This window comes from Nycticebus coucang, chromosome 18 (genome assembly GCF_027406575.1).
Source record: "Nycticebus coucang isolate mNycCou1 chromosome 18, mNycCou1.pri, whole genome shotgun sequence".
In the NCBI taxonomy this organism is placed as follows: Eukaryota; Metazoa; Chordata; class Mammalia; order Primates; family Lorisidae; genus Nycticebus; species Nycticebus coucang.
This window is the reverse complement of record NC_069797.1, coordinates 25,505,812-25,532,790: the sequence shown is the minus strand read 5'-3', so window position 1 is coordinate 25,532,790 and position 26,979 is coordinate 25,505,812. Positions and strand designations below refer to the sequence as shown.

The 26,979-nt window shown below is 41.7% G+C and overlaps 1 protein-coding gene across 1 annotated transcript in view; it reads right to left on the bottom strand.

Annotated features, from left to right (window-relative positions):
• Positions 1 to 4,062: 4,062 nt before the first annotated feature.
• The window catches only part of UBE2G1 (ubiquitin conjugating enzyme E2 G1), a 113,464-nt gene continuing 90,547 nt past the window's right edge, over positions 4,063 to 26,979 (bottom strand). Inside the window, exons 3-6 of the mRNA XM_053570339.1 lie at positions 26,045 to 26,142; positions 15,692 to 15,870; positions 11,361 to 11,484; positions 4,063 to 7,108 (exon numbers count right to left, since the gene is read on the bottom strand). Coding sequence (XP_053426314.1) covers positions 11,398 to 11,484; positions 15,692 to 15,870; positions 26,045 to 26,142 — 364 coding nt within the window. The 3' untranslated portion in view covers positions 4,063 to 7,108; positions 11,361 to 11,397. The remainder of the gene's footprint in view (positions 7,109 to 11,360; positions 11,485 to 15,691; positions 15,871 to 26,044; positions 26,143 to 26,979) is intronic.

Here is a 26,979-nt window from a genome sequence, read left to right as displayed (position 1 = left end):
AACTCCTAAACTCAGGCCTCCCAAAGTGCTAGGATTACAGGCATAAATCACTGTGCCCGCCCTTTGAGGGGACTGTTAACTGGTCTGAAAGCCCTGAGCTACAGAGAACTGGAAGCCTGTAAAGCATTTGTAGTACTTTGTGAACTACCCTGTTTCCCTGAAAATAAGACAGTTATTTTAAGGTGTGCCCCCAAAGATGCGCTAGGTCTTATTTTCAGGGGACGTCTTATCGTTCCTATAAGTAGGTCTTATTTTCGGAGGATGTCTTATTTTCGGGAAAACAGGGTACATATAATACTCAACAGGCTTGGTAGGAGCTACGTTAGCTATAACCTGAAATGCATACATTTTGCAAAGTCTAAGCACCTGAACACTTTTCTTTCTTTCTTTTTTTTTTGTAGAGACAGAGTCTCACTTTATGGCCCTCAGCAGAGTGCCATGGCATCACACAGCTCACAGCAACCTCCAACTCCTGGGCTTAAGTGATTCTCCTGCCTCAGCCTCCCAAGTAGCTGGGACTACAGGCGCCCGCAACAACGCCCAGCCATTTCTTGGTTACAGTACAGCTGGGGCCGGGTTTGAAACCGCCACCCTAGGTATATGGGGCCAGCGCCCCACCACCTGAGCCACAGGCGCTGCCCCTGAACACTTTTCATCTTAGGCCCAGTTTAGGTTTTGCTATGAGATTAAGAGGAATTTAGCATGATGTTGTCTTAGTGAAGGAAAATGAAGTACAAAAGGGAGTAAATGCTATCTGTCTCAAGTTCAGGAGCACAAGTGAATGAATTCTGGGAAGGCAGTGAGATATAATAGCAGGGAAGGGGAGGAAATCTCTATACTGGTCCACTCTCTATGTGACCCTGAAAAGTCAGTGTTCCTGACCTGTGTTTCCCTCATCTGTAAATAAGAGTTAACAGCACCCCATATCTAATGAAGGTGTTGGAACTAAATCCCATCCATACAACTTAGCTTGCTTTGCAGCCTTGGCAAATTAATCTTAATCTATTTCCCCATAGGAAATTATTTTTTGTTAAGCAGGCTTGGGTCACAGAACCCACCACCCCTAGTGCATAGGGCCAGCATGCTAACCACTGAGCACAGGTGCCTAGCCTCATGAGAAATTATTACCTTGGAGGATCCCTATAAGATTTGGCTAGGTCTTTTATGAAACACACATAGCACAAGCTTGCCACAGGCAGAGGCTTAGTAAATAATTTGATTTTCAGTGTTAGGAATAAATAAATGAGATGTCATTGTGAACATACAAGTGCTACCCTGTTTCCCCGAAAATAAGACAGTGTCTTATATTAAGGTTTGCTCCCAAAGATGCGCTAGGTCTTATTTTCAGGGGACGTCTTATCTTTCTTGTAAGTAGGTCTTATTTTCGGAGGATGTCTTATTTTCAGGAAAACAGGATATTATATTTATTTATTATTATTTTTTTTTTTTTGTAGAGACAGAGTTTCACTTTATCGCCCTCGGTAGAGTGCCGTGGCCTCACACAGCTCACAGCAACCTCCAACTCCTGGGCCTAGGCGATTCTCCTGCCTCAGCCTCCCGAGTAGCTGGGACTACAGGCGCCCGCCGCAACGCCCGGCTATTTTTTTGGTGCAGTTTGGCCGGGACCGGGCTTGAACCTGCCACCCTCTGCATATGGGGCCGGCGCCCTGCTTACTGAGCCACAGGCGCCGCCCAAGGGTATTATATTTATTCCTGATGGATACTGCTGAGAAGAGGGAGGAAATCAAGTTTCTGGCCTAGGACTTTCTGTGCAGCTCTTATATTTTAGAAGGTGTATCTGGCTGCTTTATGTGAAAATCTTTTCCTTTTCCTTGAGTTTATTTACCTGTGAACACGATTCTTTTTTTTTGCAGTTTTTTGGCCGGGGCTGTGTTTGAACCCACCACCTCCAGCATATGGGGCCGGCGCCCTATCCCTTTGAGCCACAGGCGTCACCCACGATTCTTTACTCAATTCACTTAAGCTTAGTGTACAGTGCCACCAAGCCAAAAAACCTAATCCCACATCTGAAACTGAACCAGCAGAAATACCATAGCTGGGGAATAACCAGCTCTGCACACTGAATCTTCTTGTGGGTGGTGAGCCTCCAGAAGCAGAGTTTAATTTCATGAAGTGGTTATTCACCCTATGTTTATGAAGGGCAGAAAATCAACTGGTCCTTCCTAGAAGCCTAGTGCCTTGCCCACAGTAAATACAGACAAAAACCCATTCATTTGCATTTTAAGTGCTATGCAAATGTTAGCTATATACCATGAATAGATGATTATGCATAAACTGATACAAACTTTGGAAATAATCCCCAATCTTCCCAAAACTGCTAGTAGAAAGGATTTTGTCGGCTGGCACCTGTGGCTCAAGCCGCTAAGGCGCCAGCCACATACACCTGAGCTGGCAGGTTCAAATCCAGCCTGGGCCCGCCAAAGAACAATGGCTGCAACCAAAAAATAGCCGGGCATTGTGGCAGGCATCTGTAGTCCCAGCTACTTGGGAGGTGGAGGCAGGAGACTCTCTTGAGCCCAGGAGTTGGAAGTTGCTGTGAGCTGTGATGCTATGGCACTCTACCCAGGGTGACAGCTTAAGGCTCTGTCTTAAAAAAAAAAAAAAAGAAAGAAAAGAAAGGATTTTGTTTCTACTTTAGCTCTGATTCAAGTTTTTTCCTTTTTTTTTTTTTGGCTTCCTTATTTGAGACAGGATCTTGCTCTGTCACCCAGGCCGGAGTGCAATGGCACAATCATAGCTCACTGCAATCTCAAACTCCTGGCTTCAAGCAATCCTGCCTCAGCCTCCTGTGTAGTTAGAACCACAGGCTCGAGCCTCTACACCCAGGTAATTTTTTCATTTATTTTGTAAAAATGTACATTTCACTATGTTGCCAAAGCTAGTCTTAAACTCCTGGCCTCAAGAAAGCCTCCCAGCTTGGCCTCCCAAAGTGCAGGGAATACAGGTATGAGTCACCACCTCTATCTTGTCTCCATTTTAAGATGGCTGAACCACCACTGGCAACTTGTATCAAGACAAACAGGCTTTCAACACCAAACACTAGATTTATATGAACTATAGAACAACCTCTCTGTACAAACTGGTCAACTTATGGAGATGGTTAACCTAAGGAACTAGGGCAAGTGTACTGACAAAAATTAAGTCAACTTGGCTGGGTGCTCATAGCTCAATGGTTAAGAGCGCTGGCCCATGCACCAGGGTTGGTAGGATGGAACCCAGCCTGGGCCTGCTGAACAGAAAAAAATAAAAAATAAATAAAACCCAGCAAGAATGAGACCACATCTCTAAAAAAATAGCCAGGTGTTGTGGCAGGCTCCTGTAGTCCCAGCTACTTGGGAGGCTGAGGCAAGAGGATCATTTAAGCCCAAGAGTTTGAGGTTGCTGTGAGCTATGATGCCATAGCACTCTATCGAGGGTGACAAAGTGACACTGTCTCAAAAAAAAAAGTCAACTTAAGGAGCTGGTCAATGTAGGGTAGTGGTCAACTATGGAGGTTCTACTGTATTTATAAGGATTGAAGATAAAAATCTGGATGTTGATAGTGTAAACAACAACAAAAAAAGTACTCAGTCTTGCCTCTTTTACCACTAACTTAATAAGTGACCCTGGGCAGGTATTTGGCCAGTTTCTCTATCTATTCAGAGAGGGGTAGTGATTGAGATGATGCCATCTGTGGTCTCTTCCAGGTCACATTTCAGTCTGTATTTCTCATCCTTTAGCTTATCTTTATGGTAGAGCCAGTTTAGACCAAAGACAAAATCCCCAATAATGTTCTAATATGTGCTCAATCTTAAGTTTCTAAATCCCAAATGCAGAAAAATTGATTGAGAAGGGGGATGGCCATGTATTAGAAATTTTAAAGAGCATTGTACCAAGTTTGAAGTCAAGTTAACTTCCCATCCTCTGGTTCCTTAATACAGTTTGTGAAATTCTTTATCAAAGTTCCCCTGTGGACCCTTTGGTTTCACATGCTATTTATACAGAAAGAATCCCACAAATTTGCTTTTGAGACCTGCATCCTAAAACCAAAATAGCCCATGATACAGCCTCTAAGTCATCATTTATTGATTTATAGAGCACCCATCACATGATTGAGGTGCTTTACAATACAGTAAACATCACAACAGAACTCACAGTTAAATACAATCAACAAATTACAGAACTAAAAAAAAAAAAAAAAAAAACTGGAATGAAGCAACATTATGTCAAATTTCAAAGATGCTGAGAAGTGGCAGTACAAAAAAGGTAATTCCACCAACTGGAGACCAGATGGGCAAAGATACACAGGCACCACAACCCAAAGCGGGCAGATCTGTAGGGGGTGAGTGAGCATATAAAATTTCACAACTGAGAATGAAGGCCATTGAAGATACTATGACAATCAAATGATCACAGAACTAGTGGAATAACTTGACAAGCATATTACCTTGTAATGACAAGGAAATCACTTCATATAGATTTTAAACTCAAAAGAGGCCAGAAAGCCGCTGAGACCATCCATCCCATCATGACCACAGACTGAAAAACTTATAAGCCTCTACAAGAACTTGGAATAAATTTAGGAAATAGCCAACAGTTCTACAGTCCTTCAGACTATGTAGATGTTGGTGGTTGGCACAAGGGTAAGGGGGGAAAAATCCTTTTCCTAAAGCAGAGAAGAATCACCTCACACTAATGATGAGGTCCTGGTGGGACAAAAGCCACCTGGTTCAGTGTCATCTGAGTGTGGTTTAATTTAAAATGTGGAGGCATTTAAGTTCACATTTTCAGATGAACACTGGGAAAGGCACAGATGACATCTCTGACAGAGGAAAAAAAAGTCTAACATCTTTCCAGGCCTGTGTTTCAGTATGTAGCACAGTCAGGGCACCAGGTGGAACAGAGAGTGAAAAGAGATGCACTCATTCCTGGCTCTCCTTTCCGCTCCCCTAGAACTAGTCCTAAAAAACCACATGGTTATAACAAAGTAAAACTGCATTAAAGTGGCACTTAACAGTTCAAAAATAGTTGTCCCTGAGTTACTAGGTCATTTGCTACTTGCTGAAGAATCAAATCCAGGTTTTAATTTTGTTAGCAGAATGATAGCTAAAGGATAGTAAAATTCTAGCTCCATTCTGCCACAGCAAATACCATCTGAAAATTTCTGATTTAAGAGTAAAGGGACTGCATTCCAAGTCACTTGTAGGTGTGCAGTGCTGGCATTTCAATAATTGGGGTCAATAATTTCTATAGGGTCTTTGAAAAACAAATTATAAAGTTCTTGAAGAAAATTTGGCTCCAAAGAATCAAAGAATTTTTACAGTCACTACATATTTATGGGTTTTTATGTTTATGGGGTTTTACAATGCTTCAGAGTGGAGAACAGACTAGGATTTAGAAAATTCACTCTCTACTGTAAATACATCCTCCATCATTTTATTTCTGCTTTAAAAAGGACAAAGTTTGCAGAGGTATGAGCTATTGGCAGGAATCTTTTCACTCTTCTGCCAAAGCATTTCTCCAAACCCCACAGAGCAAAAATGCACCAGTGTTCTCACTTATTCTCACACTCAAACACCATGTCCCATCTGGTACTGTCTCAAGTTCTATCCTTTACATACCAAAGACTACCTCCCACTGCAACCTCACGACAAACACAGGAGAGCCTAGGCCTGCCTTTAACACTTCACATGCTCATTTTGCCATTTGCTGAAATTGTTTTAGAAAACTGTATGGTATGAGATATATGTATGCTCAAACATTAATCAAATCCAAGTATACTATGTCAGTGACAGAGTCTGCATGTCAAATAGCAACACATTTACCTTGTAATGGTTTTAGATTCATATAAGAATCTAGATAGAACCCAATACATATGCTGCCATGGCCATGTGATTTTCAAGTATTAAGTTTGTTTGCATAAGGAATCAACCTGAGATTTTTCTAAACTGCACTTCTCTGGCATTCGGCATTATAACCTTCATTCAATACAATAAAAGCCAACAACTTGACAATTATTGAAAAAAAATTATATTTTGGAAGAACTCACTACATAAGGTGACAGAATTCCAAAATCAAATTACATGAAAATATACATCGCAATTTCTTTGTACAATAGGTGAGAAAAATCTGCAGGTATAGAAGAATAGAGGCAAAGAAATATTAAGGACTAAGTAGAAGGTTATGAGGGTAAATAGCATTTTTAGTAGCAAATCCAGGAATTAGGTAGAAAGCCTGTAGCTGAGCTGTGCATGCTTTATCCAACCTTAATATTAGGCAACTGAAGGGCATAAATAAAACCACATCAGAGTTTGATACTGTTTGGGAAAATTTTCAGTAAGTTGAATTAAGTACCAACTCTATTAGTCCTCAGGGGAAATGACTGGATTCAAGAGCTTTCAACGGCCAAAAAATGTTATTGCTACATCCAATCCAAGAGATGGGTGCAACTAGAATACAAAAAGGACAAAGCACCTAGTGATGACTACTCCGAAGTCATCAATAAAAATCAAGTAATTGCTTATTAAGTATTTCAGTATTTTAACTAAATGATTTTAGAACTTTCTGGCAGCTATAAGAGATAAAAGCAAAGGGGAGTGTGTCAAAACAAGATACAAAAGTTTAGTAAGTGAAAAGAGTTTAATGAAGCCTCAATGGTTTAAGGAAATTAAATGGAAACGTTCAATCCTAATTGCTTTTCATCTCACATGCTTCAAGGAGTCTTTTAAAACTGATAAAAAACAATGAATAAGAAAGAAAACCTGCTAAAATCTTTAGAATTTACACGATTCTTATTCTACTACAAGAAAGCATTATTTGGTACAAGGTGTATTTGTGGATGTACATGAACAGTATATATATTATCCGGATCATGTTGTGCTATGTACAGGTCTTTACAATTCTTCCTGAAGGTTAAAACAGTTCATTAGAATTCAAAATGCGTAATCATCTGTAAGTTGGCACTTGTTAGGCTCTTGTCAGCATTGATAACTGGCATGTTTTATTGCAGCCCAGTTCCAGCCAGTGTCTGCCAACTTGTTACAACAGAAGTCCAGCAATAGGTGGGTAGAGTGCAGGAAAAACAGTGCCATGTTTCTCAATTGGAGACCTACAACAAAACAAACAACATTTTTATAATGAATTTACATATTTCAAAAATTACTAATTGATTAGAAATGTTTATTTATATTCTATTAATTTGGTAAAAAATCTTAACTTCATTTTAAGCTCACTTTTGCACATGTGGCTGTTTAATTTTAAATCTAAATTATGGTAATTGATATTAAACAAAAACCATGGGTCTGGGCATGGTAGCTCATGCCTGTAATCCCAACACTTTGGGGATGCTGTGGTGAGAAAAAAGCTTGAGACCAGAACTTCAAGACCAGTCTCAGGCTAAATCACTTGAATCTAGGAGGTGGAAGTTGCAGTGAGCTATGATGACACAGCTGTACAATAGCCAAAGCGACAGAGCAAGACCCTGTCTCAAAAACAAAAAAACATTTAGTTTCTCACATGTGCTAGCCACATTTCAAGTGCTCAATAGTCAGATGGGGCTGGTGGCGACTATACAGAATAGCACAGGTTATAGAATATCTCCATCACTGCGCAAAGTTCTACTGGAAAGCACTGATTTATATTTTCTTTCTTTCTTTTTATTCAGATCTAATCAAACTATGTTGCCCTTAGTAGAGTGCAGTGGCATCATGGCTCACAGCAACCTCAGACTCCCAAGTAGCTGGGACTACAGGCGGCTGCCACAATGCCTGGCTATTTTTTTGTTGTAGTTGTCAATGTTGTTTTTAGCAGGCCTGGGCTGGGTTCAAACCCACTGGCCCTGAAGTATGTGGCTGGTGCCCTAACCACTGAGGTACAGGCGCCAAGCCTTTTGAGACAGTCTCAGGCTGTTGCCCTGGGTAGAGTGCTGTGTCATCATAGCTCACAACCACCTCCAACTCTTGGGCTTAAAAAATCCTCTTTCCTCAGTTTTTCTATTTTTTTTTTTTTTTGTAGAGACAAAGTTTCACTTTATGGCCCTTGGTAGAGTGCCATGGCATCATACAGCTCACAACAACCTCCAACTCCTGGGCTTAAGTGATTCTCTTTCTTCAGCCTCCCGAGTAGCTGGGACTACAGGCACCTGCCACAACGCCCGGCTATTTTTTGGTTGCAGTTCAGCCAGGGCAGGGTATGAACCTGCCACCCTCGGTATATGGGGCCGGCGCCTTACCGACTGAGCCACAGGCGCTGCCCAGTTTTTCTATTTTTAGTGGAGACAGGATCTCACTTTTGCTCAGGCTTGTCTCGAACTTGTGAGCTCAAGCTATCCACCCACCTTGGCCTCCCAGAGTGCTAGGATTACAGGCATGAGCCACCGTGCCTGGCCAGACTTACATTTTTTCAATATTCCAAATGTCTTTCAACTTATATTACAAATAGAATCACAAAGGGACAATCATTTAAAAGTCAAGTGTTTGGGGTTCGATACCTATAGCTCAATGGTTAGGGTGCCGGCCACATAACCTGGGGTTGGTAGGTTCCAACCTGGTCTGGGCCTACTAAACAACAATGACAACTGCAACAACAAAAATTAGCTGGGTGTTGTGGTGGGCACCCGTAGTTCCAGCTACCTGGGAGGCTGAGGCAAGAGAATCACTTAAGGCCAAGAGTTTCGGGTTGCTGTGAGCTGTGATGCCATAGCACTCTACTGAGGGCGACACAGTGAGACTCTGTCTCAAAAGAAATAAATAAAAAGTCATGTGACTGGGGGGAGGTTCAAGTCAAGGACATTTACAAATAGCCAAAATAACTGTCACACTTCACAACTTGCCAAATTCTATCCAACTCTCTAGGTTCAGTTCAAACCCATTTTCAACATAGATTTACCCACAAATGACCCTCCATCCCAATTACATTTTCTTTTTCTTTTTGATGAGACAGAGTCTCAAGCTGTTGCCCTGGGTAGAGTGCTGTAGTATCACAGCTCACAGCAACCTCAAATTCTTGGGCTTAAACGATTTTCTTGCCTCAGCCTCCCAAGTAGCTGGGACTACAGGCATCCACCACATGCCTGGCTATTTTTTGGTTGCAATTGTCATTTTTTTTTTTTTTTTTTTTTTTTGGTTTTTGACTGGGGCTGGGTTTGAACCCTCCACCTCCAGCATATGGGACCGGCACCCTACTCCTTGAGCCACAGGCGCCGCCACAATTGTCATTGTTGTTAGCAGGCCTGGTCTGAGTTTGAACCTGCCAGCCTCGGTGTATGTGGCTGGCGCCCTACCCACTGAGCTACAGGCACCGCCCCAATTACAGTTTCTAATTGTTTTGTATCTTTTAGTCTCATACCTTCAATTAGACTGGAAGTCAAGAACACATCTAAATAAAAACCACTGTCATCATATCAAGTGCTTATTATGTCCCAAGCAGCATGCTAAGTGCTTTATAAACTCATCTCAGGCAATGCTCCCAATCATCACATGAAGGAATTTCCTCTATAAAAGTGAGACAAGGTCACATAGGTAATAAATGGCAGAGGTGACTATTCAAAAAGTTAGGCAAACACTAGGTTCACATTTTAAAAGTCTGATTGAATGACTGGACTTTTCAGAGCCTTTCTTGTATTAATGTGTGCTTTGAATATGGGAGGGCAGCTGAGGGCAACAGAAAAGAAAACACCTATTTCTTCTTCTTCTTTTTTTTTTTTTTTAGACAAGAGTTTTACTTTGTCACCCTTGGTAGAGTGCTGAGGCGTACAGCTTACAGCAACTCAAATACTTGGGCTCAAGCGATTCTTTTCCCTTAGCTTCCTGAGTAGCTGGGACTATAGGCACCTGCCACAATGCCTGGCTATTTTTAGAGACAGGATCTCGCTCTTGCTCAAGCTGGTGGTGTCAAACTCCTGAGCTCAAGCTGTCCAACCACCTCGGCCTCCCAGAGTGCTAGGATTATAGGCGTTGAGCCACTGCACCTTGGCCTGAAAGCAACAATTTCTTCAATTACACGTTTGGGTCAAGTGTTCCAAGGAACCTAGAAATCTGTGTCTACTGCCAAGCACAATTCTGGGCAAAACAACTCAAACACAAGATGACTGGGAATTCAAGGGTTTAAATTTTAAGCTCCTGACAGAGGGTCCAAATGTACTTAACAGTTATAGCAGGCTGGGCATGGTGGTTCTTGCCTATAATCCTAACACTCTGGAAGGCTGAGGCAGGAGGATCAGCCTGGGACCAGTCTGAGCAAGAGTGAAATTGCATTTCTACGACAAACAGAAAAATTAGCCAGGCACAGTGGTACATGCCTGTAGTCCCTGCTATTCAGGAGGCTGAGACAGGAGAATCACTTGAGCTCAAGAGTTTGAGGGTGCTGTGAGCTATGATGACGCCACTGTACCCTAGACCCTGTCTCAACAAAAATAAAGGAAAAAAAAAAAAAGAGAGAGAGAGAGAGTTATGGCAAATTTTAACTCCTACCAGACATATTCAAAGTTTGGTGTCTTTTAAAGCCCAACCACCCAAATTCAACCATACCAAAAGTTCTGTTTTGGGGAGAAACAAAGCTGTGACTCAATCTGTGGCTCTAAAAATGCCTATTTCCATAAATTAGACTACCTTCCTAGGGCAGATCTGGAATAGATCATAAGAGGCAGAACTACTGCTAAATTTCTTTTCAAAAGGATTGTACCAAATAATATGAAAGGTACCAAGTAATATTGCCTTCATCAGAATGAGGTTCTACTATTTGTGCACAGATAACACATATGTGCATGTATGATTTTACAGAAAATCTAAAGACATACCAAAACTCTAGAGACAATGTTATAAAATAGGTACTGTAACTTTAAGGTAGTGTTACTTAAGTGTTTTTCAAAAGACTATACCACACCCAAATTAATCCCCGGCCAATAACTCTTCTTTGGGCATTCAGTAATCATTCCCCTGTGATATAAACACTGACAAAGCCACAAAATCTTTATGAACTGTTTCTATGTGAGATTATAAAGAAAAACCAGCAGAGAGGATTGACTGCTGAACATCATTAAACACCTAAACTCAGGAGACCTGGTCTTTAGTAGTGAGGGCCCAGCTTTAAACTGCATTAGCTTTTTTAGCAAATCTATTCCTCTTCCTTTTGAGAAACAATTATTTTAAACAGAAAAAAGGCCTTGGTTCAGAAAAGGTTTATCATTCTTTTTCTAGAAAGACTACATGTAAAAACTGAATTACCTGAATGATAATCTAAATAAATGGTGCTGACCTAAAACAGTCAGATAAAGCAATTCAAATACCCAAATCGCACAATTCCCCAAAACTTATACGACACAAAAATTTTAGCAAACGTTAGAATTTGTAAAATAAACTTACCCTGAAATAAGTGAAGTTTCTAGCTGCTAAATAAATGTCACTCAAAAGCAGTCTCTTGGCTTTTTCTTACACAGCGAGCAACTTTTCTTTTAAATTCTCCATTTCTGTCTTCCCTCCATTCTTTCTGTAGATACAAAATAATAACAAATGATTTTATGCAAACTCTTCTTTATAATCTCAAATACCTATTTTAATTTTGAATTGAATCCCCTGCAGTCACAAAACATTTTTGTAAGGCACTCTGCTGGAAAACATAAGCAGAAATCTTTTATGTAAATTACTGCTACAGGAAAAAAAATTTCTTTAAAAAAAAAAAAAGAAAAAAACAGGCCACAAAGTACATTTATAGTTTTGTATTATAAGGAAAAGCTACAATTCACAAATAAGACATTCAGACTATCTGAAGGATTACCAGTACTCCCTACAGGAAACAGAAGAAAATAAAACCATAAAAGTTTCTCCAATATGAGGCAGATGGATGGGATGCACCATATTGAGAAATATTAAGTACTATTTCTAGTGTAAGGGCAAAGAGTTGACAATGATCACTGTCACTGTCGGGCACATGAAAATGGAAGAGCTCCTTTTACCTAGCATGTAACCAGCAGGAAGTTCTTAACAAATGGCCAGCCGACTTTCTTTTTTTTTTTTTTTTTTAAATACATCATCCATTTAGGGACACTGAGCATTATAGAAAGCTTTAATCCCTGCCCTCAGAAAGAAAGAGATTTAAAAAACAATGGTTGTGGCTCGTAGTACAGTGGTTATGGCGCCAGCCACATACATGGAAGTTGGCGGGTTCAAACCCGGGCCAGGCCAGTTAAACAACTGCAACAAAAAAATGGGCAGGCGCTTATAGTCCCAGCTACTTGGAAGGCTGAGGCAAGAGACTTTCTTAAGCCCAGGAGTTTGAGGTTGCTGTGAGCTGTGACACCACAGCACCCTACTGAGGGCAACATAGTGAAACTCTGTCACAAACAAACAAACAAAAACAATGGTTGCCCTTAAAGGAAGACATACTAACAAACCTGTGAGATAAACAATAACATTGACACATATAGAGATTATCACAGAACTATGGAAGAAGGAAACTTCTAGGCCAGGAGATGAGCAAATATCTCCATCATTGCTAGATCTGGGAAAGGAAGTTTTAAACATTCTGTGAGACAATGGGGAAATATTAATGTAAATTGGGCATCTGAATATAATAGGTAATTATAGTAAATGTGGTTAGCAATAATATACTATTGTGATTATGTAGAAGAATATTCTTTTAGATTTTGCTAAAATATTAATGAATCAAATGTTTTCTGTAATTATTTTATCCTTTTGTTTGTTTTTTGTTTTGTATCTGTAATTATTTCATTGTCATTTTTATTTTTATTTTACCAAGACAGAGTCTTACTTTCACCCTCAGTAGAGTGCTATAGTGTCATAGCTCACAACAACCTCAAACTCTTGGGCACAAGCAATTCTCTTGCCTCAGCCTTCCAAATAGCTGGGACTACAGCCATCCGCCACAATGCCCAGCTATTTTTAAACATGGTGTCTTGCTCTTGCTCAGGCTGGTCTCAAACCTGTGAGCTTAGGCAATCCAAGGCATCACATGACCCTCCATGCCTGGCTTCATTGTCATTTTTAAGTAAATGGAAGAAAAGAACAATTCCAGTTAAAGGAAGAAGGGACTAACTAAAAAAAAAAAAAAAAAAAAAAATCACAAGTAGAGAGAAGTCTGAAAGCTATTACAATAAAGTAGGTAAAAAAATGAAAAGACTCAGTTCAATGGCAGAAAGGGAAAAAGGAATCAAGACAGGATTATATACAGGTAAAAGATATTTTCTGGTGACAAAGCCAAGAGTGGGAGTGGGTGATTTCTACATGAAAGGCGGACTGGCAAATGACAGTTCCAAATAGGAATAGCTAAAATATCTACCATTCATTAAGTCCACTGTGCCAGGCACTATGGACTACCCCATTTTATACAGAGGGAAATTATTTTATTTTTTTTTTTTTTGTAGAGAGAGAGTCTCTCACTTTATGGCCCTCAGTAGAGTGCCGTGGCATCACACAGCTCACAGCAACCTCCAACTCCTGGGCTTAAGCGATTCTCTTGCCTCAGCCTCCCGAGCAGCTGGGACTACAGGCGCCCGCCACAACGCCCACCTATTTTTTGGTTGCAGTTCAGCCAGGGCCGGGTTTGAACCTGCCACCCTCGGTATATGGGGCTGGCGCCTTACCGACTGAGCCACAGGCGCTGCCCCATGGGGAAATTATTAATCCAATGTAGCAAAAGGTATATATGCTTATCTCTTAGCTCTACTGAGACACTATTAAAATGACCATATTAGAATTTTTTTTTTTTTTTTTGGAGGCATCATAGCTTATAGCAACCTCAAACTCTTGGGCTTAAGTGATTCTTTTGCCTCAGACTCCCACGTAGCTGGGACTACAGGCGCCCACCACAATGCCCGGCTAGTTTTTGGTTGTAGTTGTTGTTTGGCAGGCCTGGGCTGGATTCGAACCCCTCAGCTCTGTTGTATGTGGCTGGCGCCCTAGACGCTGAGCTACATGCGCTAAGCCCAAGCCAGGTTTTTCTTTTTTTTTTTAATTTAAGAGGCAGCGGGGCCAAGTGGGTCTTGCCTGTAATCCTAACACTCTGGGAGGCAGAGGCCGGTGGATTGCCTGAGTCTAGTAGTTCAAGACCAAGTTGAGCAAGAGCGAGACCCCATTTGTACTAAAAATAGAAACATTAGGCTTCATGGTGGGTACCTGTTGTCCCAGATACTCAGGAGGCTAAGGCAAGAGGATTGCTTAAGCCCAGGAGTTAGAGGTTGCTGTGAGCTTTGACGACACCAGTGCACTCTACTCAGGGTAATGAATTGAGACTCTCCCTCAAAAAAATAAAAAATAAAAAATAAATAAATAAAATAAAATATAAAACTTTAAGAGGTATTAGTTCAGAGAAGAGCAGCTATAAAGAACAATATTAAGACTCGGGAGGCTGAGGCAAGAGAATCGCTTAAGCCCAGGAGTTGGAGGTTGCTGTGAGCTGTGTGAGGCCATGGCACTCTACCGAGGGCCATAAAGTGAGACTCTGTCTCTACAAAAAAAAAAAAAAGAAGAACAATATTAGGGGGCAGCACCTGTAGCTCGCTCTTGCTCAGGCTGGTCTCAAACTTGTGAGCTCAGGCAACCCACCCACTTTGGTTTCCCAGACTACTAGGATTTACAGGCATGAGCCACCACACCCAGTCTACTTTCATTGCATTTAAAAACTCTACACTATGGGCGGCGCCTGTGGCTCAAGGAGTAGGGCGCCAGTCCCATATGCCGGAGGTGGCAGGTTCAAACCTAGCCCCGGCCAAAAACCAAACAACAACAACAACAAAAATAAATAAATAAATAAATAAAAAATAAAAACTCTACACTGGCCCGGCATGGTGGCTCACGCCTGTAATTCCAGCATTCTCAGAGGCGAAGATGAGTGGATTGCCTGAGTTCACAGGTTCAAAACCAGCCTGAGCAAGAGAGAGACCTCCATCTCTAAAAATAGCTATGTGTTGGGCAGCGCCTGTGGCTTAAAGGAGTAGGGCACTGGCCCCATATGCTGGAGGTGGGGGGTTCAAACCCAGCCCCAGCCAAAAACTGCAAAAAAAAAAAAAAAAAAAGCTATGTGTTGTGGTAGGCGCCTATACTCCAGCTATTTGGGAGGCTAATACAAGAGAATCACTTGAACCTAAGAGTTGGAGGTTGTATGATCTGTGATGGCACAGTACTCTACCAATGGCGACAAAGTGAGACAGTCACAAACAAACAAAACTCTACACTTGTACTCTACCCCCTCCTATCCCAGTTTAAATTCTGATGTCACAATTTATATCCTTTTATATTATGTCTCCCTTAACAAATTGTTACAACATGGTAAATATAGCTAATGACAAGGTACTGCATTCATGAAAACTGCTGAGAGTAAATTTTAGTGTTCTCAGAACAAAAAAATGGTGTGAAACTTTATAGGTTAATTAACTTGAATTTGCCATTCCACAATGTATAGATATTTCAAATCATGTTGTACATAATATATAAACAATTTTGTCAAAAATAAATAGCAGGGATATATACATACACACACACACATACTTGGATATGCTGTAGTTCAAGTTAAGTTTTATTTTTTTTTATTTATTTATTTTTTTTTTAATTTGGCCGGGGCTGGGTTTGAACCCGCCACCTCCGGCATATGGGACCGGCGCCCTACCCGCTGAGCCACAGGCACCGCCCCAAGTTAAGTTTATTAACAGAGAGTGAAAAGGACACCTGGGACTCCTTACCGCAGCATCGACATTAGCAGGTGAATCTCCATTAGGGTCTGCCAGCATAGAAATGACACTAATCATGATGGTTTCCACGGTATGGATAGGGAGCCAGCGTTCCTCTGGCTTTTCATAACCATATTTATCTTCCCCAGGCTCATGAAGAATAGAAATGCACACATCACCATTCTTATCAACTGTAAAATTAGAGAAGACTTATTTAATATATTGTTAATTATACATGTGTTAAAATATGATCCTAATTCATACAGAACCATTATATAAAACACTACATATATACAGAAGTGAATTTCCAAAATGGAATCTACTGACCTAGGAAGACTATAGGATTTAACCAAATACTCAGGATACACTTGATAAATCCAACAGAAATGTAACCTATCTTTTTATTTACATAAGAAACTTTAAGATATAATCTGGCATGTAGATGGTGATTAGTACGTAAAATGTGAATGAATAAATGGTAACTATTGGATCTATTCTTCATTTGCAGAAAGTATATGATCCAAAATACCAGCAACAATAGCTGGGCGTTGTGGTGGGCACCTGTAGTCCCAGCAACTCGGGAGGCTGAGGCAAGAGAATCGCCTAAGCCCAGGAGTTGGAGGTTGCTGTGAGCTGTGTGAGGCCACAGCACTCTACCCGAGGGCCATAAAGTGGGACTCTGTCTCTACAAAAAAAAAAATACCAGCAATGGAGGTTTTCTTTTCTTTTCTTTTTTTTTGAGAGAGTTTTACTACGTTGCCCTCGGTAGAGTGCTGTACCATCAAAGCTCACAGCAACCTCAAACTCTTGGCCTGAAGCGATTCTCTTGCCTCAGCCTCCCAAGTAGCTGGGACTATAGGTACCCGCCACAACACATGGCTATTTTTTGTCTGTAGTTGTCATTGTTGTCTGGCAGGCCCAGGCTAGGGTCGAATCCACCGGCTCTGGTGTATGTGGCTGGCGCCCTAGCTGCTGAGCTACAGGCACAGAGCCAGCAACTGAGAATTTTTAAGTGTTGGTTTCCCAATTTCCCCACTAATTTACTGACTTAAATGGTGATAGTAAAAAAGTCTATGAAGATTTTTCTAGGAAAATGAAAGTGATAATTTACTTTTAAAATGCTATAAAGGCAAAATTATATTTTCAGAGAAAGGAGTACAAAAGGAACATGTTACATTGCCAATGAAAACTTCTCCACATATTTGACATTAAGGCTGGGCACAGTGGCTGAAGTCTGTAATCCTAGCACACTCCAAGATGCCAAGGTGGAAAGAATAGCCTGCAGTTAGGAGTTCACGATCAGCCTGAGTATGGGCAAGACCATGTCTCTACTAAAAATAGAAAAAATTGGGGCGGCGCCTGTGGCTCAGTCAGTAAGGCGCCGGCCCCATATACCGAGGGTGGCGGGTTCAAACCTGGCCCCGGCCAAACTGCAACCAAAAAATAGCCGGGCGTTGTGGCAGGCGCCTGTAGTCCCAGCTACTCGGGAGGCTGAGGCAAGAGAATCACGTAAGCCCAGGAGTTGGAGGTTGCTGTGAGCTGTGTGATGCCACGGCACTCTACCGAGGGCCATGAAGTGAGACTCTGTCTCTACAAAAAAAGAAAAAAAAAAAAAATTTTTAACTGGTGCAAGCCTGTATAGTGGCAGTCTGTAGTCCCAGCTATTCAGGAGGCAGAAGGACAGTAGAGCCCAGGAGTTTGAGGCTGCATAAGCTATGATGATGCCACTACACTCTAGCTCTGGCAACAGAGTAAGCCCCTGTCTCAAAAAACCAAAATAAAACATAAACATTCAACATATATGTTGTCATGCATATGGCCATATGTGACATGAGCATGTTGTCGTATATCAACGTATGACATGAGATCTCTTTTTCTATAAATCCACTGTAAAATTCAAGTCACAAATAATAACCTACTTATTTACAGGAGACATGTATGCACATAACTATATTTTACTCTGAAATAGTTCAGCAAAAAGTAAAATATTACTTGACCCCTATAAGAAAAGTTGAGGTCTTACTCCACTAATTCATTTGTGCAATACATAGATGCGTCCTACTAGTAAAACCCATCGTTTATAAGAAAATTTCCCCACTGTGGAAAAAAAGCATACTTTGGGGAGAATATTTTCTTTTCTTTTCAATTGAGACAAGAGTCTCACTTTGTCACTCTTGGTAGAGCGCAGTTGCGTCATAGCTCACAGCAACCTCAAACTCCTGGGCTCAAGCGATTCTCTTGCCTCAGCCTCACGAGTAGCTGGGAGTATAAGCGCCTACCACAACACCCTGTTTTTGTTTGTTTGTTTGTTTAGCAGGTCTGTGCCGGGTTCAAACCCACCAGCTTTGGAGCATGTGGCTGGAACTCTAACCACTGAGCTACAGGTGCCCAGCCTATTTTTATACTACTATAAAATAAAATACTACTATAAAATACTATAAAATAAATTTTAGTATTATTTTTTTCTTTTTTTGAGACAGAGTCTCAGTGTGTCACCGTTGGTAGAGTGCTGTGGCATCACAGCTCACAGCAACCTCAAACTCTTGGGCCTAAGCAATTCTCTTGCCTCAGCCTCCTGAGTAGCTGGGACTACAGGCGCCCGCCACAACACCCAGCTATTTTTTGGTTGCAGATGTCATTGTTGTTTAGCAGGCCTGGGCCGGGCTCAAACCCACCACCCTTGGTGTATGTGGCCAGTGCCATACTCACTGAGTTACGGGTGCCGAGCCATATTTTATTTTATTATGGTTATTGTTTTTTTTTTTTAGACAGAGATTCACCATGTTGCCCTTGGTAGAGCACTGTGACATCATAGCTCACAGCAACCTCAAACTCCTGGGCTCAAGTGATTCTCTGGTCTCAGCCTCCCAAGTAGCTGGGACTACAGGCGCCTGCCACAATACTTGGCTATTTTTAGAGATAGGATCTTGCTCTTGCTCACAATGGTCTCAAATTCCTGAGCTCAAGCAATTCACACATCTTGGGATCCCAAAGTGCTCCTGGCAGGGGATCTTTTTAAAAGAGTTTAGAATTTCTTGGGTGTAAAAAATATTTTCAAACAAGGCCTGGTGCAGTGGCTCATGCCTATAATCCTAGCCCTCTGGGAGGCCAAGAGAGGTGAATTGCCTGAGCTCATGAGCTTGAGACCAGTCTGAGCCAAAGCGAGACCACTCCCTGGAAAAAAATAGTTGGGCACTGTGGTGGATGCCTATAGTCCCAGTTACTTGGGAGGGTGAGGCAAGAGAATCGCTTAAGCCCATGAGTTTGAGGTTGCTGTGAGCTGTGACGTCACAGCACTCTACCAAGTGCAACAAAGTGAGACGCTGTCTCCAAAAAAAAAAAAATTTCTAACCAAACTCCATAAATAACCAGCATCAATATTTATGTATATTTCATTCATATCTATGTAGAGTCTAAAATTTGTGAATAGGTAGAATTCTAAAGCTTATTTTCAATCTCAAAACATCAGTATTTCTCCTGTTCTTCTAAATTCCAGATAACTATTATGTGTGTATTCTCTTAACAAATATTTTTTGAATACCTTCCACGTGCCAGGCATGCACCTGACATGGCGGTACAGCAATGAAAATCACAGACAAGGCTCAGCGCCTGTACCTCAGTGGCTAGGACGCCAGCCACATACACCAGAGCTGGCAAGTTCAAATCGAGCCTGGGCCTGCCAATCAACAATGACAACTTCAACCAAAAAGAGCTGGGTGTTTGTGGTGGGCACCTGTAGTCCCAGCTACTTGGGAGTCTGAGCCAAGAGAATCGCTTAGGCCCAAGAGTTTGAGGTTGCTGTGAGCTGTGACACCATAGCACTCTACCCAGGGGGACATAGTGAGACTCTCAAGGGGAAAAAAAAAAATGACAGACAATACCTATGCCTTCATTTTTTTTTTTTTTTTTTTGTAGAGACAGAGTCTCACTTTATGGCCCTGGGTAGAGTGCTGTGGCCTCACACAGCTCACAGCAACCTCCAACTCTTGGGGCTTAAGCGATTCTCTTGCCTCAGCCTCCCGAGTAGCTGTGACTACAGGCGCCCGCCACAACGCCTGGCTATTTTTTGGTTGCAATTTGGCCAGGGCCTGGTTTGAACCCGCCACCCTCGGTATCTGGGGCCGGCAGCTTACCGACTAAGCCACAGGCGCCGCCTAATACCTATGCCTTTAATGTTTTATGTATGAGCTTTTCTTTAAGGTTCCTCTTTTCTTTTTTTTTTTTTTTGTAGAGACGGAGTCTCACTGTACGGCCCTCAGGTAGAGTGCCGTGGCGTCACACGGCTCACAGCAACCTCTTAACTCTTGGGCTTACGCGATTCTCTTGCCTCAGCCTCCCGAGCAGCTGGGACTACAGGCGCCCGCCACAATGCCCAGCTATTTTTTGGTTGCAGTTTGGCCAGGGCTGGGTTTGAACCCGCCACCCTCGGCATATGGGGCTGGCGCCCTACTCACTGAGCCACAGGCGCCGCCCTAAGGTTCCTCTTTTCAACCCACCTCCACTTGCTAGTAAAATCTATCAACTAAAATAGAATCCCTAGATCTAGAGGCAAGAATAAAATCAAAACTTATAAACACAACAACAGTTCTGCGCAAAAAATTTAAGGCAGAACGAGGTGGCTCATGCCTGTAATCCTAGCACTTGGGAAGCTGAGGTGGGTAGATTGCTTGAGCTCAGGAGTTCAAGACCACCCTGGCCCTGTCTCTAAAGCTAGCCAGGCATTGTGTCAGGCTCCTGTAGCCCCAGCTACTCGGGAGGCTGAGGCAAGAAACTCACCTGAGCCTAAGGTTGCTGTGAGCTATGGCGCCACGGCAGTCTACCCAGTGACAAAGTAAAACTCTGACTCCCCACACCCCAAAAATTAGAGTTTTACTTTACTATGTTTTCTTTGACTACTTCATAATAAAGATTTTTTTCAAGTCATTTTTCTTTAAAAACATTGCTAAATGTTTATGCAGAATTCTATCACAGGGAATCCACTTAAGATCCATTTTCCTTTTTAAAACACAACAAAACAAAACAATTAAGTTACCCCTGATCTAGAATCTTCAGAGCACTACAGGCATGTGCCAACACACCCAGCTCATGTTATTTCATTCTAAACCTACAAATTATGTTAGGATAAGAATGTTTTAGGCTAATAATACCTACTACCAAGTTATATTTTAAAGGATTATGTCAATTTATATAGCCATCAGCAGTATGACCATTTGTTGTCTCTTCACCCAGGATAAAGACTGTTCATTACTAATACTGTTTAAATTTCATACATGACATTTGGTTTAATTAGCTTTCTCAGTACCTTTGAGGTGAATGAATATAACCTGTTCTTCCTCTCTTGTGGGATGTTTGTTCTCATTCTTTACCAGCCACTTAGGTACTTGGGCTTACTTTTCTGCTGCCAAAATGCTTCTTAATTTTCCCCCATAATTTCTGCTTGTTATTCTTCTCTTTTCATTTCAATGTTCTTTATTGCTTTTATTTTCTGATAGAAAACTCACTCAAAAATCCTATAGTGCATGTAGCTGTCATTTTTCTTTAGTCTCCTTTTTTTTTTTTTTTGTAGAGACAGAGTCTCACTTTATGGCCCTCAGGTAGAGTGCCGTGGCCTCACACAGCTCATAGCAACCTCCAACTCCTGGGCTTAGGCGATTCTCTTGCCTCAGCCTCCAGAGCAGCTGGGACTACAGGTGCCCGCCACAACGCCCGGCTATTTTTTGGTTGCAGTTTGGCCGGGGCCGGGTTTGAACCCGCCACCCTCGGTATATGGGGCCGGCGCCCTACTGACTGAGCCACAGGCGCTGCCCTAGTCTCCTTTTCTAGTCTTTCAATGTTAACTACTTCTGAAACTAGAAAATTCTTGTCCATAACATACATATACCAAAGAAGTGATAGTCACTAGTATTTTTTAAAACCACCCGTAATTTTATTCCATTTGGAGCTTTAAATCACTTTGCTGTTTGGTATAAAGAAAATTAAATCATTTCCCTCAAGATAGCTAGCTGACAGTCCCAGTATCAATTACTAAAAGCAAAACATACGACGTCTGACAACTAAGTTCACAAACTTGCCACTATGAGCTTACACGGGCAGCACTGTACAAACAGCTCAGAAAGGTTTCAGCTTGGGTGTATCAGTGTCTCTCAGTTGTGTCTGCATTGACATGTGGTGGTATCTTGCTGAGTGGCATTCATTGTTGTTGCATGCTTTTACTTTAAATTAGAGGGAAAAATTCATAAATGTCTTGTTAAATTTGGCAAGAGCAGAAATGAAATCAGAGACATGTTGGTCCAAGTTTATGGGATTAATGCCCCATGAAAAAAATAGAAGCTTGTAAATGGATTAAACATTTTTATGAGGGGAGAAAAATCGTCACTGATGAAGAGAGGTGATGGTGGCCAATAATGGGCAGAATTGATGAAAACATTGCAAAAATCCATCAAATTATGGGTCAAAATCCTCAGCTGGCTGTGAGAAGCATAGCAAATCAAGTAAACATCAACAGAGAAACAGGAAAATCTTAACATGAGAAAAGTGTGACTCTTTTTCTTTTTAAGACAGTGTTTCAACTTGGTATTACTGTAGTTCACAGCAACCTCAAACTCTTGGGCACAAGCAATCTTCTTTACCTCAGCCTCTTAAGTAGCTGGGACTACAGGGAACTCACCACAACGACCAGCTGGCTTTTCTATTTTTAGTAGAGACAGGATCTTGCTCTGTCGAGAGCAATCTCAAACTCCCGAGCTCAGGCAATCCCATCTTTCTCGGCCTCCAAGAGTGTTAGGATTATAGGTGTTAGCCACCATACTCCACCAAACGCAAGACTCTTGCATCACAGTAATGTACCAGCTTACAAAGCATGACTGTGAGGGAGTTTTTAGCCAGTAAACAAATAACTGTATTTGTTAAGTTAAGAAGGGTAATACCCTTCTTACTCCATGAAATCTCCAGTTACTTTTTTCTTTACCCAAAGATAAAGGAAATAGTAAATGGAAGACTTTTTTTTTTTTGAAACAGAGTCTCACTATGGTGGCCTCGGATCATAGCTCACAGCAACCTCAAACTTAAGTGATTCTCTTGCCTCAGCCTCCCAAGTAGCTGGGACCACAGTTGCCTGCCACAACGTCCAGCTATTTTGTTTTGTTGTTGTTGCAGTTGTTATTGTTGTTTAGCAGGCCTGGGCTGGGTTTGAACCCACCAACCTCAGTGTATATGGCCAGCATCCTACCCACTACAGGTGCCACCTTGAAGACATTTTGATGACATTCAAGACATCAAGGGTAATACAATGGCAACTTTGATAAACCATTCCAGAAAAAGTGCCCCAAAATTACTTGGAAGGATGGACTAGGTGCTAGTGCTGTTGCACAGCTTCCCAAAGGGAGTACTTCATAGATGACAGTAATGATATTCAGTAATGAGGTTTGTAGCATTTTATCTAGGATGAGTTCACCACCTTAACTGTAAGAGCTCATAATCTCCTGGGTACTTTCATCTATCTAAAAAAAACTCTCCTAGCCCAAAACAACAGACACTGTTAACAACATCTTCCTGGGCACATTTTCCTCCCTTGGCTTCTGTGACACCCTGTTTTTCCCCAGTTCTTGAAGTGCTCTTCAGTCTTTCTCTTCAACATTAACCACTTTTTCCCTGGGTAAATTAACTAATTTATTATATCACAGTGTTATTTATCTATCATCTTGATATAGTAAATTAAGTTCCTAAGCTGACCCCAAAGCCCTGGACTAGTTTTATCTAATTATCTAACTGGAAGTAGTAAGTATACCTAAAGAGAAACCAAATCCAAAATTGAATACATCTAAGCCACATAAAACTAGTATTTACCCTAAAATAATCTTTGTAACAGCTTTGTTGAGATATGATTCACCTACCTTACAATTCACCTATTGGAAGTATACCAACAGTGTCTATCTATATGTTTAGAGAGTTGTCAATACTATAGTCAAAACTCATCACCCCCCAGCTCGGTTCCTGTAGCTCAAGTGGCTAAGGCGCCAGCCACATACACCAGAACTGTCGGGTTCGAATCCAGCCCGGGCCCACCAAACGACAACTACAACCAAAAAACAGCTGGGCGTTGTGGCGGGCACCCGTACTCCTAGGTACTCGGGAGGCTGAGGCAAGAGAATTGCTTAAGCCCAGGAGTTGGAGGTTGCTGTGAGCTGTGATGCCACGGAACTCTACCCAGGGCAACAGCTTGAGGCTCTGTCTCAAAAGAAAAAAAACTCATGACCCCAAAAAGAAATCCATCATTGTTAGCAATCATTCTTCATTCTTCCTTCTCACTCTCCCTGCCTCTCCACACAGCTCTAGTCAACCACTAATCTACTTCCTGTCTTTATTATGGGATTTGCCTATTCTGTACATTTCATATAAATAGAATCTTACACTATGTGTTCTTTTGTGAGTGGCTCTGTTTACTTAGCACAATGTTTCAAGGTTTGCCCATGTTGTAGCACGTATTAGTAGTTGCCACGATGCTCGGCTGAGATGGGGTCTCGCTCTTGCTCAGGCAGATCTTCAACTCCTGAGCTCAAGCAATCCACCCAAGTTAGTTTAGACTCCCAGAGTGCTAGCATTACCAGTATGAGCCACCTCGCCTGGTCATTTTTTTTTTTTTTTTGGAGAAAGAGTCTCAGTATGTCGCCCTTGGTAGAGTGCTGTGGCATCACAGCCCACAGCAACCTCAAATTCTTGGGCTTAAGCGACTCTCTTGCCTCAGCCTCCCGAGTAGCTGGAACTATAGGTGCTCACCACAATGCCCGGCTATTTTTTTTTTTTTTTTGCAGTTTTTGGCCAGGGCTGGGTCTGAACCCACCACCTCCGGCACATGCAGCCAGCGCCCTACTCCTTTGAGCCACAGGCACCACCCACCCGGCTATTTCTTTGTTGCAGTTGTCATTGTTGCTTAGCTGGCCCGGGCTGGGTTCGAGCCTGCCAGCCTTATTGTATGTGGCTGGCGCCATAACCACTGTACTTAGGGCGCCAAGCTGAGTATTACGATTTTAATGCAATTTTTTTCCTTTCTTAAAATGTGCATACTTTATTTGTCACCCTCTGTGTTTTCATTCCTTGCAACCAAAACAGTCTTGACAATGAGAAGCAGAAACCAGTATGCAGTATGGTGGCCCCAAAAGACTACTCTGAATACATATAGTTAAAATAATTAGAAAAGAATCCCTGCCAGCTCTTTCATAAAAAACAAGGCCAAAAACTCAGAGAGTACATATGAATGAGTATAACTTGTCTAGCCTAATCTTTGGTTCATAAAGTAGATTTTAAATGGTAGCTCTTTGTTTAAAAAATTATTTCATCCACAACAGAAATGTATGCTTTCCAAGCTTAAAATATGCAGTTTGTGGGCGGTGCCTGTGGCTCAAGGAGTAGGGCGCTGGTCCCATATGCCGGAGGTGGCGGGTTCAAGCCCAGCCCTGGCCAAAAAAAAAAAAAAAAAAATGCAGTTTGTTTATGTTTCCACACACAGCACTGATACAGTATATTATTTCTTTTGATCTGATCAGTTACCTCATAAGGTAGGTAGAACCTTCCTTTTTTTTTTTGTTGCAGTTTGGCCGGGGCTGGGTTTGAACCCGCCATCCTCGGCATATGGGGCCGGCGCCCTACTCACTGAGCCACAGGCGCTGCCCCGGACCTTCCTTTTTTGACAGCTAAGAACATACACAGATAAAAGAGTTACTATGGTATAAAAGGTAAGGTGAGAAAATATAGATAAAAATTTTTATGCTATCATAGCCAGTAAGTCACCTAATACCTTGAAATTTATCACCTTTATCACAGGAACTCCATTAATGCTGACTGTTCACATAGTAATTTTGCCTCTAGTTTGGAATGTTGTCTCAAAAAGGACTGAAAACTCATTAAAAACGAAACTTTCCGGGCGGCGCCTGTGGCTCAGTGAGTAGGGCGCCGGCCCCATATGCCAAGGGTGGCGGGTTCAAACCCAGCCCCGGCCAAACTGCAACAAAAAAATAGTCGGGCGTTGTGGCGGGTGCCTGTAGTCCCAGCTACTCTGGAGGCTGAGGCAAGAGAATCGTGTAAGCCCAAGAGTTAGAGGTTGCTGTGAGCTGTGTGACGCCACGGCACTCTACCTGAGGGCGGTACAGTGAGACTCTGTCTCTACAAAAAAAAAAAAAAAAGAAACTTTCCATACGATCTGTTACTCCTCTTTCAAAGAATTTAGTACAAGGCCATATGTACACGAACACAATGAACTTAGAAGAAAAATTACAGAGCAATTTCATTAAGAACTATATCTTTCTTATTAAAACTTCAGTGACAGGCCACCATATTTACAAATGTAAAAGTACAATTAGATTAACTTACCATTTGGGTGCCAGATTTCTGTAATGAATTTCATTTTAGGAGGCCGGAGGGGATAATCTTTTGGGAAAGTAAGATGAGCCTTAAAAACACCACCTTCACTGGAAAAAACAAAAACAAATTCTTGCCTGTAAGTTCCTGCTTTTAAGTACACAATCATTAAAAATATGTACATAAAATAAGGATGCTAGAACCCCAAAAATGAAGTAAATGAATAATCTGGATTCTCTTCAGGCAGTTATTTACTTAAATCATGCCTACCACTTTATTAAACTCTCAAGAACGCTAGTAAAATGAAAGAATATATATATTTGCTAAAAAGGCATCCAGATCAGATCATATTATTGCTAGTCTACAAACCTTTCCATCACTTCCCAACATACTTTCAACAAAATTCAAGTTTAAGATCTACCGTTTATGGGGTTCAAGTTATCACTACCTCTTTGTTGTTCTCAAAGTGTCTTACTTCTCTCTGTTGTAAAGCCAGTCTTAGGCTGGCCCGTTGACTGATGCCTGTAATCCTAGCACTCTGGGAGGCTGAGGCGGGTGGATTACTTGTGCTTAGGAGTTCAAGACTAGTCTGAGCCAGAGCCAACACCCCGTTTCTAAAAACAGCCAGGAGTTGTGGCAGGCACCTGTAGTACCAGTGACTTGGGAGGCTGAGGCAAGAGGATCTCTTGAAACCAAGAGTTTGAGGTTGCTGTGAGCTATGATGCCATTGGCACTCTACTGAGGGCAACAAAGTGAAACTATGTCTATGAATGAATGAATGAATGATGAAAGCCAGTCTTGTCTTAGTTCCTCAAACATATCAAGCAGTTTCTCACCTTAAAGCTTATGCACATTTTGGCTAGGCGCAGTGCCTCGCGCCTATAATCCAATCCTAGCACTCTGTGAGGCTGAGGCATGAGGATCACTTGAGCTCAGGAATTCAAAAC